This window comes from Electrophorus electricus, chromosome 25 (assembly GCF_041902795.1).
Source record: "Electrophorus electricus isolate QZ-2024a chromosome 25, ASM4190279v1, whole genome shotgun sequence".
NCBI lineage: Eukaryota > Metazoa > Chordata > Actinopteri > Gymnotiformes > Gymnotidae > Electrophorus > Electrophorus electricus.
In genome coordinates this window covers 418,105-434,795 of record NC_137521.1, presented here as the reverse complement: position 1 = coordinate 434,795, position 16,691 = coordinate 418,105, and the positions used below count along the sequence as shown (strand labels likewise).

At 36.8% G+C, this 16,691-nt stretch overlaps 2 protein-coding genes across 4 annotated transcripts; both read left to right on the top strand.

Annotated features, from left to right (window-relative positions):
* Nucleotides 1-344: 344 nt before the first annotated feature.
* Nucleotides 345-6,806, top strand: smarcb1a (SWI/SNF related BAF chromatin remodeling complex subunit B1a). Of its 3 annotated transcripts, none has more exons than XM_027029152.3 (9): nucleotides 345-478; nucleotides 975-1,086; nucleotides 1,223-1,331; nucleotides 2,339-2,476; nucleotides 2,717-2,844; nucleotides 5,024-5,190; nucleotides 5,603-5,793; nucleotides 6,186-6,317; nucleotides 6,436-6,806. In XM_027029152.3, exons 1-9 carry the CDS (start codon nucleotides 395-397, stop codon nucleotides 6,473-6,475), a joined length of 1,101 nt encoding a protein of 366 aa, XP_026884953.1. In that variant the 5' UTR covers nucleotides 345-394; the 3' UTR covers nucleotides 6,476-6,806. The 3 variants fall into 3 exon arrangements, with proteins under 3 accessions (XP_026884953.1, XP_026884954.1, XP_026884952.1); XM_027029151.3 differs by having other exon boundaries at nucleotides 346-478; nucleotides 1,202-1,331; XM_027029153.2 differs by lacking the exon at nucleotides 6,436-6,806 and having other exon boundaries at nucleotides 1,202-1,331; nucleotides 6,164-6,312.
* Nucleotides 6,807-11,057: 4,251 nt separating this feature from the next.
* On the top strand, nucleotides 11,058-16,440 carry p2rx7 (purinergic receptor P2X, ligand-gated ion channel, 7). Its single transcript, XM_027029157.3, has 13 exons — nucleotides 11,058-11,338; nucleotides 11,545-11,692; nucleotides 11,774-11,845; nucleotides 11,934-12,003; nucleotides 12,084-12,180; nucleotides 12,508-12,588; nucleotides 12,769-12,910; nucleotides 13,004-13,140; nucleotides 13,242-13,332; nucleotides 13,423-13,488; nucleotides 13,574-13,675; nucleotides 13,816-13,923; nucleotides 14,655-16,440. The coding sequence occupies exons 1-13, from the start codon at nucleotides 11,220-11,222 to the stop codon at nucleotides 15,171-15,173; spliced, it is 1,752 nt and encodes a 583-aa protein (XP_026884958.3). The 5' UTR covers nucleotides 11,058-11,219; the 3' UTR covers nucleotides 15,174-16,440.
* The last annotated feature ends 251 nt before the right edge of the window (nucleotides 16,441-16,691 follow it).

Sequence of the window (16,691 nt, the reverse complement as noted above, 5' to 3'; positions counted from 1 at the left end):
GATTCAAGGAGTGCAAAGGCTTTAAACCTGTATGAGTTTGTTGAGCTGTTTTGTAGGAAAGTAATTAAAAACATAGAATACAGCAGAAATTGAAACTGAAAAAAAAAACTAAATAACATTGTAAACAAAGCAAAAGCCTCGAATTGTGATAATTGGTTGGTGTGTTTGGATGAAACTTGAGAAAATGCAGCATTATACAGAACACAGACTATTCCCTTTTAATGCCTGTAATTACCGTCTGAGCCGTTCCCATACATGGGAATAGACGAGGTTAAACTACAGCCAGCCCTTAGATGGCACCAGACACATAGTGGCATCACTTTTCACCCTATATCACACGTAGAACGAGTACAATAACGTCTGCGCATGTTCAGTCTTGTAGCTAAACTCTAACATGGCGCTGAGCAAAACATTCGGGCAAAAACCAATTAAATTTCAGCTTGAGGAGGGTGGAGATTTTTATATGATTGGATCAGAGGTCTGTTTTCATTCCAAGGACAAAGTGCTTCTTGTTGTTTAGATTTTTTAGTCTTTATTTTCACGTCATGCTTATTGTATTTCAAACCGCATTAGCAGTCTTTGCTAAGACTATGTGGCTTCATTGCTAATTTAAGAGTCTAGCTAAGATATATAGCCAAGTTGGATTTGGTAGCTAGATGTGCATTGTTACTCGTAAATAATGTTTGAGATAGTTTGCTAATTTAAGGTCCCCGCTGATTTCATAATATCTAGCTGGCTAGGTTTACATAATCCATTCATCCCTCTTCCAAGTACATAGCTAGCTGCCATACCTAAGATTGTAAGATAACTAGCCATCGTAGCTAACGGTTTTTGTGTTAATATTACAGGCGATGTTCGTTATAACGCTAACTTTTCTGCTTTCTGTACATGTGTATGTGTGAGTGAGTCGTTAATCATTTTTGCTGCTGATAAATAAGTTCTGTTAAAAATCACATTACATTGTTTCCTTCCAGGTAGGAAACTACTTGCGCATGTTCAGAGGCTCCTTATACAAAAGGTACCCATCTCTGTCAAGAAGACTAGCATCAGTGGAGGAGCGCAAGAAAATAGTAGCATCGTCTCATGGTGGGTATTGAGTTTAGTTGTAGTGTAATGACATACTTAAGACAAAGTTCCTTTTTTGCATAGTTCATTAGCTACATTTTGTTCAGTAGAATCGTCAGTGTTTTTTTTGTGTTAGATCACGGTTACACAACTTTAGCCACCAGTGTGACGCTGCTGAAGGCTTCAGAAGTTGAGGAGATCCTTGAAGGTCATGATGAGAAGTACAAGGCAGTCTCTATCAACACTGAGCCTCCAACCTATATTAGGTACGTCATCCTCCCCACCTATGGGGTAGGAGTGTCCTGGCTTGGCCTTATGCCCCCTTTCTTGCCCTATGCACTTTTGTCATGGTGAAGACTACACACCAATCAATATGTCATGGAGAAGAAAATTCTCTGTCCTGTTTACACATGGAATTAACCTAAATCTCAAGTAATCCAGTCACCAGTAGACAACTAATAAATGTTGCTGCGTATACCTAGCAATTTGACTGTATCTCCACTGACCTTGTGTGGATTTTGAATTTTCCCTTGTCTGCCATCTGCTATGTAATTTATTCTGGACTGTACAGAAAAAAAATGTTTCTAATAAATGTCTCCAATAAAGAGGATGCTGAGTTTAGTCCAGGTAATCTGATTGCTGTTAACGTTTAAGCAAAGCCTTTACATAGATTTGAAAGAAAAGGGTTTTTATAAATTTGATTGTGGCAGGCTGTATGGATATTGGTATTGTGAAATTCCACCTTATGTTGTTTTCAACTGAACACAAGTTCCAAAAATGAATTCCCTGTTATGTCAGTGACATGCACTGTTACTTATTCTATTAAATGTAGATAGAATAATGGTATAATTCATATCATGATGTTTACATGAATACTTTCTGAACACTTTTACATCAGTGAGGTGCAGAAATATGTTTGGTAAAACTTGTCTCATTGAATTATATGACAAATCTACCCCATTTGGATAAAATAAAATATTAAATGTGCCTGTGTACTTGTTTAGAGATTGTTATAAATAAGCAGTGTCATGGTACATATGAATCTTCTCAGTATTAGCTGAGATGTTATCCATGCAAACATTTTATTGTTCAGGATAAAATGTGCATATTTGCTATTAATCTAAGTCAGAAAAAACCTTTTGCCTGCTAAGACAGCAAAAGCTTAACAGTGTGCACATTGCCCAATAAATAAACCCTATATGAACCTCTGCTGCTAAATGACTACAGTAAAAGTCTTGAACTTGATCGTTCTATTACATGGCTGTGTTCACAGGGAGCAGAAGGCTAAGAGGAATAGTCAGTGGGTGCCCACTCTACCAAACAGTTCCCATCACTTGGATGCTGTACCCTGTTCCACAACAATAAACCGCAACCGCCTAGGCCGTGACAAGAAGAGGACTTTTCCACTTTGGTATTTAGTCCTGAGTACCAATGAAATACAGACAATAAAACAGCTTTACAAATAAGGCTCTAAATGCAGCATAGCCAAGAATTATTCCTTACTATCAACTATCACAACTATATTGAATTTATAGTGCAAATTGCAGTTAAAATGAATATACAGTATTATAAGTGTTTGCTTGGCCAGAATACCAGGCTGAATCTTTTTGGGAGTCCTGAAAAAACTGAGGTTTTCCTTGATCTCTTGCAGCTTTGACGATCATGATCCTGCTGTGATTCATGAGAATGCCTGCCAATCTGAGGTTCTGGTGCCTATCCGGTTAGACATGGAGATTGATGGGCAGAAGCTGAGAGATGCCTTCACTTGGAATATGAATGGTATGTGTTTAATGATGGACTTGTTATATGTATAAACTTCATTTTGATTGATATTGGCATTCCCTCAGATCTGTTGGAGAGCCAGTCCTCCAATTTGGGGCTCACAGCTGTGCTCCTATCACCACTGGGATTACCTTGGTGTTAACCTTCTGCATTCTTTCTATTTCCTCTTTCAAGAAATTTATATATGTGTATATAGTATGTATGGGTCTATGATTGAGAGAATATATACTGATTTGCCAATTTATGAAGTACATCTAATCTATAGATGTACCTATATGCTGCACATCTTTTTGGGGGCAAATTCTGTGTACTCAGAAGTCGAATGAGTAACATGTATTGCGTTCAATATGATTGTGCCATGTCTCCATTGGCTTTTTCATGAATAGTCTGTTTTTTAAAAAGGGTATTTGATAGCTTGATATCTTGCATTTGGGGGGGGGGAATCGGCCAACCTTCCAAATTGCAAAACTTTAAGCTTTTAGTGGTCTCAGAAGCAAACGTTGAAACATTTTGAACATGCAGACATTTTAGTTTGAATTTTATATCAAAAACATTTAAATTTTGAACATAAATAATGGTTTATTCTAGAGAGGGCACCAATTTGATGTCCTGTGTGGAATCGGGCCGATATCAGCAAAAAAGGATTGGGTATTGTTGAAGAAATGTTTAAGAAAACCGATCTATTACCATCACAAATCCAGCCTGAAAATGGCACAGCAGCACTTTGCAGCAGCACAGCACATGTGGTAACAGCCCTGTTAGTGTTAGCAGGTCACATGATAACAGCTGGGCTAGTGTGACCACGGTTTATACACTGCTGTAGAGTTTACCTGTAGCATTTTCTACCTGTTAACGATTCAAAACTTGGGGACCAAGGTGATTACCAAGGCAGTAAATATCTCGTGAGAGACTGACTAAGCAAATGGAAGGAAAAACAAATAAATTAAATGTTTTTAGTCTTGTTAAAGTTTTTTAGTTTTTTTATAGTTTTATTTTGGTTTATTTATTTTATTTGTTTGTCATCTCCATGCATAACATCTGTAAAATAGTGTATATATAATGCATCTCACACAAAACCATTCGATGTGATAAGTCACAGCTGTCACATTACAAAATGAACCAATCATACAACCCTACATGTGGCCTCAGGAGCAGGTAGCTTCCATACACAGCACCAGAGTTCGTTTGAATGAACTCCATTCCACTGATTTCAGGAGGATCAGAGATTGGTTCTGTGGCTTGAAAACAGCTTTCACACTCTACCAGACATACTGAACTCGCAGACAAGTGGTCATGGGTTCAGAAAAAAAAACACTAGAAAAGTCCACTAGAGTGCTACTTTCTTTCTTTCTTTCTTTCTTTCTTTCTTTCTTTCTTTCTTAAAGCTGCATTAAGTGTCTTTTTAAAGAACATTTTTGCTAACCTGATAAACATTCTGATGGATATCAATGAAATAACTGCTCTGATGAGATGTAAATATCTCAAAGATTGACTGGTTCTGTAACCAGTTGCACAGAATTCCTTACACAATACTAAAAGCTGCATTAACCAATGACAAAAAACTCTTCCATGAGAAGCCGAGCCTTCCTGCTTGGCAGTTGTTTTGCATGTGTATGCAGCACATAGAAGGATAGGCTAAGCATGCATGCTTTTAAAGAGAAGATGTGCAACTGACTTGTTTAGTGGGCAAGTCAGATAGAAGCTAGCAATAACTCACATCTATTACAGCAGGTTTAATACTGTAAAAATTAACAATATATGCTACAGTCTAGCAATGTGCTAAAACCTAACTTGTCTGTGTTTTTTTTGTAATAAGGAAGAGATGAGAGTATAGTAGCTTCTATCCTAACACTATCCTATGCTATTTTGTTCTGTTCTAAGACAAAATTAAATGTACACCATTTTAGACCATGAAAAGTTGAGCAAATGTGAAATCTGTACCTAGTATGTTTCTTTATTTCAACAAAGATGAAAACTTTACTTTTATAAGCCCCTCGGATTTATAGAGTTTTTCAGTGACTATTATAATGAATAGTAATGAATTCTGTGTTGGACAGGCAAAGATAATAATACACTGGCAAATACACCAGCCATCAATATATTGTTCACCTTATGTTGTTCATGTAGACTTGTACTTTTAGCTTTGAGAGACTAATTTGCAGTTTTTTTTTTCTAGAGAAACTGATGACACCAGAAATGTTTGCGGAGATACTTTGCGATGACTTGGATTTAAACCCCCTAACATTTGTCCCAGCCATTGCATCAGCCATAAGACAACAGATTGAGTCCTACCCCACAGACAGCATACTGGATGAGCAAATGGACCAGAGAGTCATCATCAAGGTGCAACAGCAACACTCATACTCTAATTACCTATAGGTCTTTAGTTACTGCTGTAATTTGTTTTCTACTCTCAACTACAGTTCTTGCTGTTGAGTGGCTGATTTATAGTAATTTGATAACTAATTTGAATTTCTATCATCTTTTGTGTACATTGTAAAAGGTTTTCCCAAACATGAAACTTTTGTTTACATAAACATATTTAGCATTAGTGCCTTAAATAATGTTCACTGGCAAAGGTAGGAAAAAAATCATATACACATGCATTTTATATATATATATATATATATATATATATATATATATATATATATATATATATATATATATATATATATATATATATATATATATAAACTGCAAAGTGTCATCAGAGGCATTTGTGATTTGTTTATTTATTTATTTTTTTATACAGCTTAATATACATGTGGGAAATATCTCGTTGGTAGACCAGTTTGAGTGGGATATGTCTGAGAAGGAGAACTCCCCTGAAAAGTTTGCCCTTAAGCTATGCTCTGAGCTAGGCCTTGGGGGAGAGTTCGTCACCACCATAGCCTACAGCATCCGTGGCCAACTCAGCTGGCATCAGAGGACTTATGCTTTTAGGTACCCACAAATATTCAAAATTAAATTTTAATTCTAATTAAGAGCTAGGCTGTGTAACATGTTTAAAAAAAAACAAACCTTTTACTGTACAAATGGACTGAAATACAGTAGACCCAGATGGCTTAACATTTGTGTAAACTCCAAAGTTAGATGTCTTTTCAGCCTCTCCCAATAGTGTCAGCAGCAGTATCAGCTTGATAAGTTATTTGATAACTCATTTGAGCAAAAATGCCTCAACTTACTGGGCATTTTTAAATATGTTGTTATTTTATGTGTTTTATGTGATATAATTGTTTTTATTTCTTCAAGATTACTTGAATATTTTTTACCTCAAAATTCCATATATTTAAGTAGCAGTGGTGGTCGTCAGGTCTTGTTTCCTGTTTCTGTAGTGAGAATCCTCTGCCAACAGTGGAGATTGCAATTAGGAACACTGGGGATGCTGACCAGTGGTGTCCCCTTCTGGAAACATTGACAGATGCTGAAATGGAGAAGAAGATCCGTGACCAGGACAGGAACACAAGGTAGTAAAATACAAGTTTAATATTTTCTAAAGTTGCACTGGATGGTAACCAAGACTTAAAGTTCAAAATATTTTTGTTTATTAAACCATTTTTACATCTTTTCTGACTTTAATTTTAGGCGCATGAGAAGACTTGCAAACACTGCTCCAGCATGGTAAAAGAAATTTGCCATTTTTTTACACCTATGACAATATGATCAAGAGGCAGACTGAGCAGTTTCAACTCTACAACACTGTACATTCCATTTTCCAGACTAAAGTTCTCCCATGTTGATTGATTCAAATACATTTAATTGCACAATATCTACTCCAGTCAGGTCTACTGCAAAATGTTAGGACCTGTTCAAATGTACTCTATTTATCTACTGTAAAGGATGTTTAGTAGCATGATAGTCTGATGTATCCTAATGTCTTAATTTGCCTTGTTTGTGAATAGTCCATTTTTGTAAGGTTGAATTATATCTGCTTTTAAATAAACAAATTACAACTATTGTGTTAATAGCAATGATTATATATTTATATGGTATAAACTTGTGAATGTGAGCCTGCTGAGTAAAAAAAATGTTGCTAAGCTAGCAAGAACTTGGTATTTCATCCATAAGGAAGTGTATGCACACGTACACACATACACAAAAACAGTGCAGACAAACTAATGATACTGACAAGGTGTTTATACATACAAAATGATAAAAGCACAGTACATTATAAACAAAGTCAAAAAGGCAAAGTGAACTACAAAGTGGCAAAGCCCACACTGACAAGTCAAAAGACCACCACCAGGTTATCTGTGTCAGGAGCATTTTACAATTCTTCTGAACACATTACTGCCAGTGAACAATCTAGTTGCAGTACATGGTGTCTAGAAAACTTTCAAACAGTGTATGACTAAGCACAATCTTTCACTTAGACACCGTTATTTTGAGATCTTAGATGAGATACTTGATAAACATGCAAAACATGCATTAATTGATATAAGTAACGTTCGAATACACACTTGTGCTGCCCGCCTCAACGTTACACCCCCTCACCTTTTATAATTGGTATGAATTTTGAATGGTCCTTCAAAACCAGCTGGTTAACTTTTAAAGTTTAATGTTTTCCTTTTGTGCAGAATCGAGCGCTTATGGAAGGGACGTATGGTCAGGAGTAACATGTCAGGCCTACAACAGCTTGGATGAAGGTGGATTGTTAGATTTGTCTAATGAGCTCCAATTCTTCTCTCTTGATTCACTATGTGCTCATCTGACACCTAATGTTTGACCTTCAACAATTTTTGGAATGCTGGAACTGCCATCTCTTTCGAAGAGAAAACAATCTGATTGCAGATCAGCTATGGCATATTGGAATGCTGCAGATTTAGAACTATGTGACACATACAGAGCATGGATACTTCCCCTTTCAGTACTGCAAGGTATATTGCAGTATTTGAGTATTTAAATGAAAAACCACCAGCGCCAGACTGTTTTATTATAGGTTTATTATAAGCAAAATGTTCAAAGCCTTCAAATATATTTATAGAGGTAACACCTGAAAATATGTTGATTTGTTCAACAACATTTGCTCTTTGTTCAAAATAAATCAAACATTAAAAATAAATGCAAATAAGCATAAAAGCATTTCTATGCAATGCTGTGCTGGGGGTCAGTGAAGTTTGTCCTGTCTTGTCACCGGTCATTGTAAATCCAAGCCTCTGTTTGTTCAAAGCCCTGTAGTGGTTTGCTACCTGTATTTGTTGTGTTCATATGTCCGAGTTATTTGTGCATAGCCAAAAATAATAATAATCTAAATTTATTTATATACCACTTTTTAAAACAGATGTTGTCACAAAGCAGCTTTACAAATGTCCAAGTCCAAGCCCCCAATGAGCAAGCCAAGAGCGACAGTGGCAAGGAAAAACTCCCTGGAGCATGAGGAAGAAATCTTGAGAGGAACCAAGACTCAAAGGGGGGAGGGCATCCTCCTCTGGCTGACAATATCCCTGCTTGTGTAAGTCGTGTTATTTGTTATAGCCTGCTTCCCTTTTCTGTTGCCGTGTTACAATGTATTTACAATGTTTTCCCGGACTCTCAGTGTTGGTCCTGGATTGTGATTATGACTCTGATTCTGGATTTCTCTCATATAAATCTCTTCTCAGCGAATGTGTCCACCTCATAATCACTCCACATTACAAGAATACAGGTTTGGTTCAGTAAAGTTGTTCAATTCCACTAGTAGCTCTTTAGTCTTCTGATTTTATGAATGTGTTACTTTTTCTTGCCAGAAGGAACTTCCTTCCGAGTGCCCCAGTATCAGTGTCAACTTCACCAACAAAGGTGATTTTCAACAAACTCTGGAGTTGCTTTTTTTTTTTTTTTTTTTTTTTTTTGGCTGATAAAGCATCAGACAACACTGAAGCATGTTTGCTCTTGTAACACTGAGGGGGAAATACTTGGCAGTATCAACTTGACAAGACAATAAAGTCCTCTTCACTGCAAAATAAAAGTAGGACACCATTACAAATCAGCACACTAAGAAGTAAACTGAAAGGAGAAAATAAAATGACCTTTTTTCACGAGGCTACCTTTAAAAGGAACTGTCCTGTATCTGGAGCTGCAGTCTGGACTACTTACAGGGCAACAGATTATAAAAGTTGGATCAACAATTTGGATCACAAACAAAGAAACATGGCAATACTAAAATTCTTACCTAAAGCCATTTTGGTGGTAAGAGTGCCCCCTTGATGAATTGTATTTTTACTCTAAACATGAGTTTACAATCCAGGTCCATGCTTCACATCTAAAAACTATAGCTCTGACTTACAGTGTAGATACAATACTTAAAAGAAAGTTATGACATTATGCATTGGTTTATTTATAAAGATACCCTGATGTGTGGGCATTCTTCTTTGGGTAACTTAAATGATTAGCACTTAATAAAAAGAATACACATATAATGTATATACTGCTCAAAGAATTAAGGGAATCACAGCATAACACCAAGTCAATTAAACATCAGGGATATCAATCTGTCCAGATAGGAAGCATAAGTGATTGCAAATCAATTTCAGCAGCTTTGGTGCAAATGAAAGTGACAACAGGTGCACTGGAGTGGCAACAGCAAGACAACCACCAAAAAGGGAATGGTTTTACAGATGGTGGCCACAGACAATTACTCTCTCCTTATCCTTCCTGATGGATTGTTCTCTACAGTACTGTAGTTTTGTGTTTTTCTAGTGTCCTTGCTAGTGTCCTTTGCTAGTGTCACTACTGGTAGCATGAGGTGGTACCTGCAGCCCATTCAGGGTGCACAGCTAGTCCAATTCCTCCAGGATGGCACATCTAAATATACCATCGCAAGAAGGCTTGCTGTGTCTCCCAGCACGCCCATCACAGTCTCAGGAGCATGGAGGAGATACAAGGACACAGGCCATCACACAAGGAGATCTGGACAGGGCTGTAGAAGGGCATCAACCCAGCATGAGGACCGGTGTCTACTCCTATGTGCGAGGAGGAATGGGAACAGAACTGCAATAGCCCTACAAAATTATCTCCAGCAGGCTACTGGCATGCATGTTTTAGACCAAATTGTCAGAAAGAGACTCCATGAGGGACTGACATCTGGTGGGATCCTGTACTCACAGCTCATTCACCAGAGAACATCAGAATTGGCAGGTCCACTATTGGTGCCCCATTCTTTTCACAGATGAGTGCAGGTTCACACTGAGCACGTGCGACAGATGTAAAAGAGTTTGAAGACACCATGGTGAAGGTTATGCTGCCTGCAACATCATACATCATGACGAGTTTGGCGGTGGGTCAGTGATGGTCTGGGGGGACGCATATTCTTGGAGGGTTGCACCAATGGACAGCTGAACACCAATTTCTTCTAACTAGCTAACAAAGGCTGACTCAATTTAGCTTACAAGGTATAATAAACTATATTATGAATCTGACTACATTATAAATCTGACCTTTCAAGTCAGTGTTATGTACAATTCTGTCAAAATGCATTAACAAATAACAGGAAACGACATTAATGATAACTGAAACTAATTAAGTTAGCTAGCTAGCTATGTGCCTATCTCTTAAACACAGCTAAGGTTAGAGAATGTTAGTGATTTAAAATGGAACACTTAAACCTGGTTGTTCCACCATATTCACTGAGTGGCTGTGTCTAATTGTCAGAGCTCCTGGCTTCGCCTAAATCAGTTGATCAACAGAGTTTTAAGGTGAACGCCTTCTTGACACATCTGTAAAAATTGTCAGATCTCAGAGGCAAAAGATTGACTGCAGAAGCAAAGGGAATATTTCAGAAGCAAAAGAACATAGCACAATCCATGAAAAGAGAAAAATGAAAGAAAAGACTGTCAGAATACAAAAATGAATATTTCATGACTGCAAATAGTAAAACGATAACCAAGTATATCAAAAGGAATGTTTTATTTAATAAATATGAATGCATTCGCAACATACATGTTTGATAATGGGGAGGGGGGGGGAGGGGGCAGTTGTTATCTGTCAGTTCTACAATCACCCCTCACATTAAAATGTTTTTATGTTTAACTTATATAGAAGTATAGAATAAGGTTTTATAGAAGTAATTTATAAAAGTAATTTATCATTTGAAATTAAAGTTTGTCATCTGAGCAGTTCACTTATATGGAATGGGCGAGGTTAAAATTTGAATTGCAGCCATCCACTAAAAGGCGTCAGACACATAATGGCTTCACTGTTCACCCGCTGTCGTCTAGTCCGTCGGGTACACCGCCTATGTTAGAATCACAATGCTTTACTCATTTCAGGGAGCTGGCCCAGTTCATCTCTTACAAGCCTTAAGACACAGTATGGCCATGTGACTTTATTTCTACAGGAAGAGTGGGTAGCCCGAGCAGCAGTTGTAGTGACTTTGTGGTCAGTTATTAACAATGGGTTGCAGACTGTTCAATCTCTGTGAATATGAGACATATAAACTTGTCAGAATCCGGAGCGTAAAACTCGGGACGTTGAAATGGACATTAAATGGAGTTATCCTGATGTTTATATGGTGAGTGGGGTTCTCTTGTATTAACCGTAATAACAAAAACAATACCACAACAAGATTATGTTGTTGATGCATAATATCATTAATAAATCAGGAAGCCAACATTGTATTATGTTGTTGGCAGTGCTGTTTCAGGCATCGGGGATTCTTATGAGTAGATGATGTATTTTTCACATGAAGCAAAATAATTTCAGACTTCTTTTTAACAGTTTCATGATGCTGTGGAATAAAGAATATCAAGAGTATGACTTGATCACAAGTTCTGTAACAACAAAAGTCAAAGGAGTGGCACATACAAATATCCCTTACATTGGTGAAGTTGTGTGGGATGTTGTAGACTACAGCGGACACTCTCCGGTAACACTGATGCTGTATGGCGTACATTAAGTATATTTAGATGTTAATTATGTGTTTTGGAGGACTGTGTTTGTTTTTCAGGAAAGAAATTCATTTTTTGTGGCAACAAATGTTATTGTCACAAAGAACCAAAAACAAGATAAATGCCCAGAGGTATGTATATATTTTGGGACTTGATTTATTCTTAATATTGGTCATTTTTATAATAATTTTAAATGGGATCGTTTCTTTATGACTACAGATTCCACCTTGGGGTCTATGCAAAGCTCATATGGACTGTGAGAAAGGGTTCTCAGACCAACATAGCCACGGTACTATCATGTCTGTTACAGTATTTGCTCAGTTTATTTATATCTTAAATTATTCTTACCTTGATTTGTGTGTGTATCAGGGGTTCAGACAGGGTCGTGTGTGAAGTACGACATTCTGAGAAAGACATGTGAAATATCAGCTTGGTGCCCAGTTGAGAGCCAAAAGAGACCTCCCAGGTGCAGTAATAAAAACAAATCATATGTTTGTAGTTTAGAGGCTCATAATCCATAGAATCCTATCTATGCACAAAAAAAACAATAGGCAGTTTAGGTCCACAGCAGGTTTTTAACTTCCACAAGTGTAAGCATGAGTGGTTTTACTCCTGTTGCATTGGTAGCACAAGGGTTGCTTTAAGGAAGCGTTAAGAGGAACTTCTGCACCTTTATATAGAAACTGAGTCATGTGGATTTACATGAAATATTGTGTTGGGGGACAATGTTAACTTGTTCTGAATATTACTGACTTCCAAAAATAATGCTTACCTGTTATTTCCATTTATACAGACCTGCCCTTTTAGCCTCTGCAGAAAACTTCACTGTGTTAATCAAAAATAATATCAGATTCCCAGCCTTTAATTACATAAGGTAGAAACTTTTTCACCAACACTATTCATGTATCTTGCACTTTGCACTGCTGCTAACATTTGGGCACCTAAGTGTTTTAAAATGCTTAACCTTGACTTATAGAGAAAGCCAAAAACTTAGGTAGAAAATATTGAATATAATTCACCTACAACAAAGTTTTTTGTTTTTGTTTTTTTCTAGAAGAAACATACTACCTGAAATGAAGGACAGTGACCTTAAAGGTTGCATTTACCATCAATTCACCAACCCATATTGTCCTATATTCCGTCTGGGAGATGTTGTGCATGAAGCCAAAGAGAAATTTTCTGATATGGCTGTGGAGGTTAGAATATTTAAGCAGACTATTTTTTCCAGCACTATTATATTTTTCAGCAATATATTTTTTTCAGTGCTAGTAATTATTTACTTCTCATAGGGTGGTGTAATTGGGATCCAGATCAACTGGGACTGTGACTTGAACAGGTTCTTCCACAGCTGCCTGCCCAAATACTCATTTCGCCGTCTGGATGAAAAGGAGAGCAACCAAACCTTGTATCCAGGCCTGAGCTTCAGGTAATGAAAAATACTGAATAAACATCCAATGTATAGAATTTTAATATTGATCTAAGATATATATTTTTAAATTTGTTCTTAAACTTCATACTATGTTTCAGGTTTGCAAGATACTTTACCATGAACGGTGTTGAACAGAGGACTTTGTTTAAAGTATATGGCATTAGATTTGATGTTATGGTGTTTGGCAAGGTGAGAATAAGAGCAACATTGTGATAGATAATTTTGGTTAGCATAAATTTTTTTCTATTTTACAAAATCTTTTTTACTCCTTTTTTTTAGGCTGGTAAATTCAGCATCATTCAGCTAATTATCTACATTGGATCAACACTCTCATATTATGCCCTGGTGATTGTCATTAATATTTAAATTCATATTTATGATATAGTTGAGCAGATTATAAAATAATAAAATGGTACTGTGCACCTCATAGACCAATGTCTTCATTGACTGGCTTATTGGGACAAAGTGCTACTCAAAAAAAGCCAACCAGAACTACTCAGAAAAGTTTGAGTCAGTACATGATCAACAGGAGGTGACGCATAAACAGCCACACTTACTCATACTTTTACACCTGGTTCTCCAGTGTGTATAATTTATAGTTGTTTATACATCCCTAAATCATAAAACTGATTAATGTAATTGTTCACTATTTCAATGCAATGTTTATTGCAGTGCCTTCTTTGCATATCTTTTGTGGATGAGGAACAGCTAAGGGTGGTGAAAAAGTCGCAAAAGAAAAGTCTACAGGAAACCAATCCAGTTTTTCTGCACCGGTGGAAGGTGAGGTACATATTTCAGACCTTTGTCAGACCTTCAAAGACACATAGCAGAAGCTGATGAAATTTCTTAACCAGTACTAAATGTTTGTTAAGCACAATAACTAACAAAATATACAGCAAGATGACCAAAGATTATATGAGAATACATTTGTATTAAAATAAGTACAAAGGAATAGATTGTCACCAAGAGTTGGTGAGCTGTGTCCCAATATGAATGATAACAGTTCAAGGTTTGTGCACATCACACCAACCACTTTGATCCCTCTGCAGTACAGAATCGGTGGCTATGATCAGTGGCTATGATCCATTAAATTACTAAGCATTCCAGAACAAAGCTAATGTAGAAACTAAACCAATTCTAAATTCATTTATGGCTATCTTCAAGTATTGGTATGCTAGTACCTAATAAGTAGAACAGAATTTGACTGACAACACTAACAAGGTAAAATTAATGTGGCGCAGTGGATGAATAGCTGGAATATTTGCTTGCAGAATTCTGTTAACCATTTGTTGGACTAGTGCAGAAGGAACTATATATACTTGTGAGATAGTTGGCTACCTATCAATTTAGTTAACCATATCTGTGGAATTAATTATAAATAAATGAAAATGATAATGTCAAGCAGACTGTTTAGTTTTGTTTATACTGGATAGTAGCAGCACAGACCTAAACTAAAATACACCAATCAACATAGGTTATGTTGTCTTATCTTTGTCAATTATTTGTATTAGAATACTTTGACTGGCAAGAGATTTTTGATTGTCATCCAGAAACGTGGGCAGACCATGACCCCACCTGTACAGATTGGCCAGTGGAGTGAACTGAAGGCAGACGGCATTCTCTCTGCAAAGCACAATGATGTGAGCGCTGGTACACCTTTGCAGGAGAAGCCCAGGTCTGGATACCTTGACTGGTGTCATTGTGGCGTTTGCCACCACTCAACCAGCTTGCATGAGCAGCTCTGTTGTCGACAGAGTAAAGGGCGCTGTATTTCCACCTGCTCCCTCTTCCATGTTCTAGTGCTCAATCATTCAACCTTGGAGACTGCACTGCTCTATGAGACGCCACTTGCAGAGCAGCATGAAGAGGACCAGCTGCGCCATGAGGCTTATGCACAGTATATTAAGTGGCGATTTGGTGAAAAAACACCCATGGATGCTGTTCCTGTAATACCTAGTTGCTGTTTATGGAGGATTAGGGATCAGTACCCCAGCCCTGATGGCAAATATAGTGGCTTCAAGTTCCATTAAGTCCTTTCATTGTGACACCGCTAAAGCAAGTCTGTTTTAGACTTTGGAATGCTCCTAAATGTTAATACTGTGTTGGTTAATGAGCTCCCATTAATGCCCAGGCTGGGGCCATTACAACTGTTGCCACTCAGCCATCTTTCAGGATTAAAGGGGTCTGTATTGCCACATTCCCCAATCTAGTGCCTAGTCATTATACCTTGAAGATTGCTCTACTCTATGGTGTGCTTCTTGTAAGGTGACATATGGAGGCTATGTCAGTCCAAGCTGGACACTAACCACCATTAAGCTCCAACAGAATTTTGTTTAATGAGAATGTATTAAAATGAACCTATTATGCTTTTCTGTTTTTTTCTCTTTCCTTTAGTGCATTATATAGCTTTTTGTGCATGTAACCAAATTGCAAAGTTACAAAGCCTAAAATACATGCCAGAGGCTGGAATGCTTTCCAACAGAAACCATTTTTCTTAGCTGCCTGATATTCCTCATCGGAATGGCTAGAACAGAGCAAGCAAGCTAACCACTCAGAGCAGACTGGTCTCATTAGGAAGGGGCTTAAAGACACAGGAGCTCTAACAGCATTTCAGATAGAAGGTGAATAGAGATGTACAGCATGAGAAAAAAGCAGTAGACCCAATAAATAAAATTATAAACACTGAAAATGAGCATATATCCAAAAAACAACCAGACAGTGTAACACTGCTTAAGAATAATGGTTTTTTTGTTTGTTTGTTTTTTTGTTAACAACACAGATATAACACACAAATAGCTCCATGCTTCTCTAATGCTTCTCCCATAAGATAGAGTTCCAATGGCAAAAAGCGGTAGGTTACAAATCATTTTAACTGCTGGTAATAATGCAAAAACAAAATATTACCATTGTGATATGTCTTGTGATCTAATAAAAGTGAATGTAATGGATAAATATTGGCATGCATTATTGATTAATGTATTAATTATGTTTAGATTACACATGATTTGATGCATTTTAACAGACAAAAATACTAATTAGGAACATAGGAATAAAGTGTTGCACTTGATAAATTACCTGCTTAAGAAAGATTAGGCCCTTGCATCCTCCTTGTTGTCCGGTGTCTCTTCGTCATAAAAGTCAGCATTAACCAGTTTTAATTCATGCTTTTGATTTAAAATATGAGCATAGAAATGGTCCAGAAGTAATTTATGCTAAACATTGGCAAGTAAAGAAAAATATATAAAACAAAATACATTAGGGATTTGCTGCCTAGCAAACTGAATAAGAGAGTTGTGCACGATGCTGAATTTACCTGCCTACGATATATATATATATATATATATATATATATATATATATATATATATATATATATATATTTGATAGATAGATAGATAGATAGATAGATAGATAGATAGATAGATAGATAGATAGATAGATAGATAGATAGATAGATAGATAGATACGCATTTGTAATTTAGAAGCAAACAACATAATTAAGCAAAGCACAACTTTCAAAACAACAGATAAGTCAATCTCTGCAGCTT

What these genes read in the sequence shown, in the direction of transcription:
- smarcb1a (XM_027029151.3), top strand. Translation starts at nt 395, where the DNA reads ATGGCGCTGAGCAAAACATTCGGGCAAAAACCAATTAAATTTCAGCTT. An exon ending in AAGAGGACTTTTCCACTTTG is followed by an intron (nt 2,477 to 2,716) that starts GTATTTAGTCCT and finishes GATCTCTTGCAG; the next exon opens with CTTTGACGATCATGATCCTG. An exon ending in GACCAGGACAGGAACACAAG is followed by an intron (nt 6,318 to 6,435) that starts GTAGTAAAATAC and finishes CTTTAATTTTAG; the next exon opens with GCGCATGAGAAGACTTGCAA.
- p2rx7 (XM_027029157.3), top strand. Translation starts at nt 11,220, where the DNA reads ATGGGTTGCAGACTGTTCAATCTCTGTGAATATGAGACATATAAACTT. An exon ending in ATGTTATGGTGTTTGGCAAG is followed by an intron (nt 13,333 to 13,422) that starts GTGAGAATAAGA and finishes CCTTTTTTTTAG; the next exon opens with GCTGGTAAATTCAGCATCAT. An exon ending in TTTTTCTGCACCGGTGGAAG is followed by an intron (nt 13,924 to 14,654) that starts GTGAGGTACATA and finishes TATTTGTATTAG; the next exon opens with AATACTTTGACTGGCAAGAG.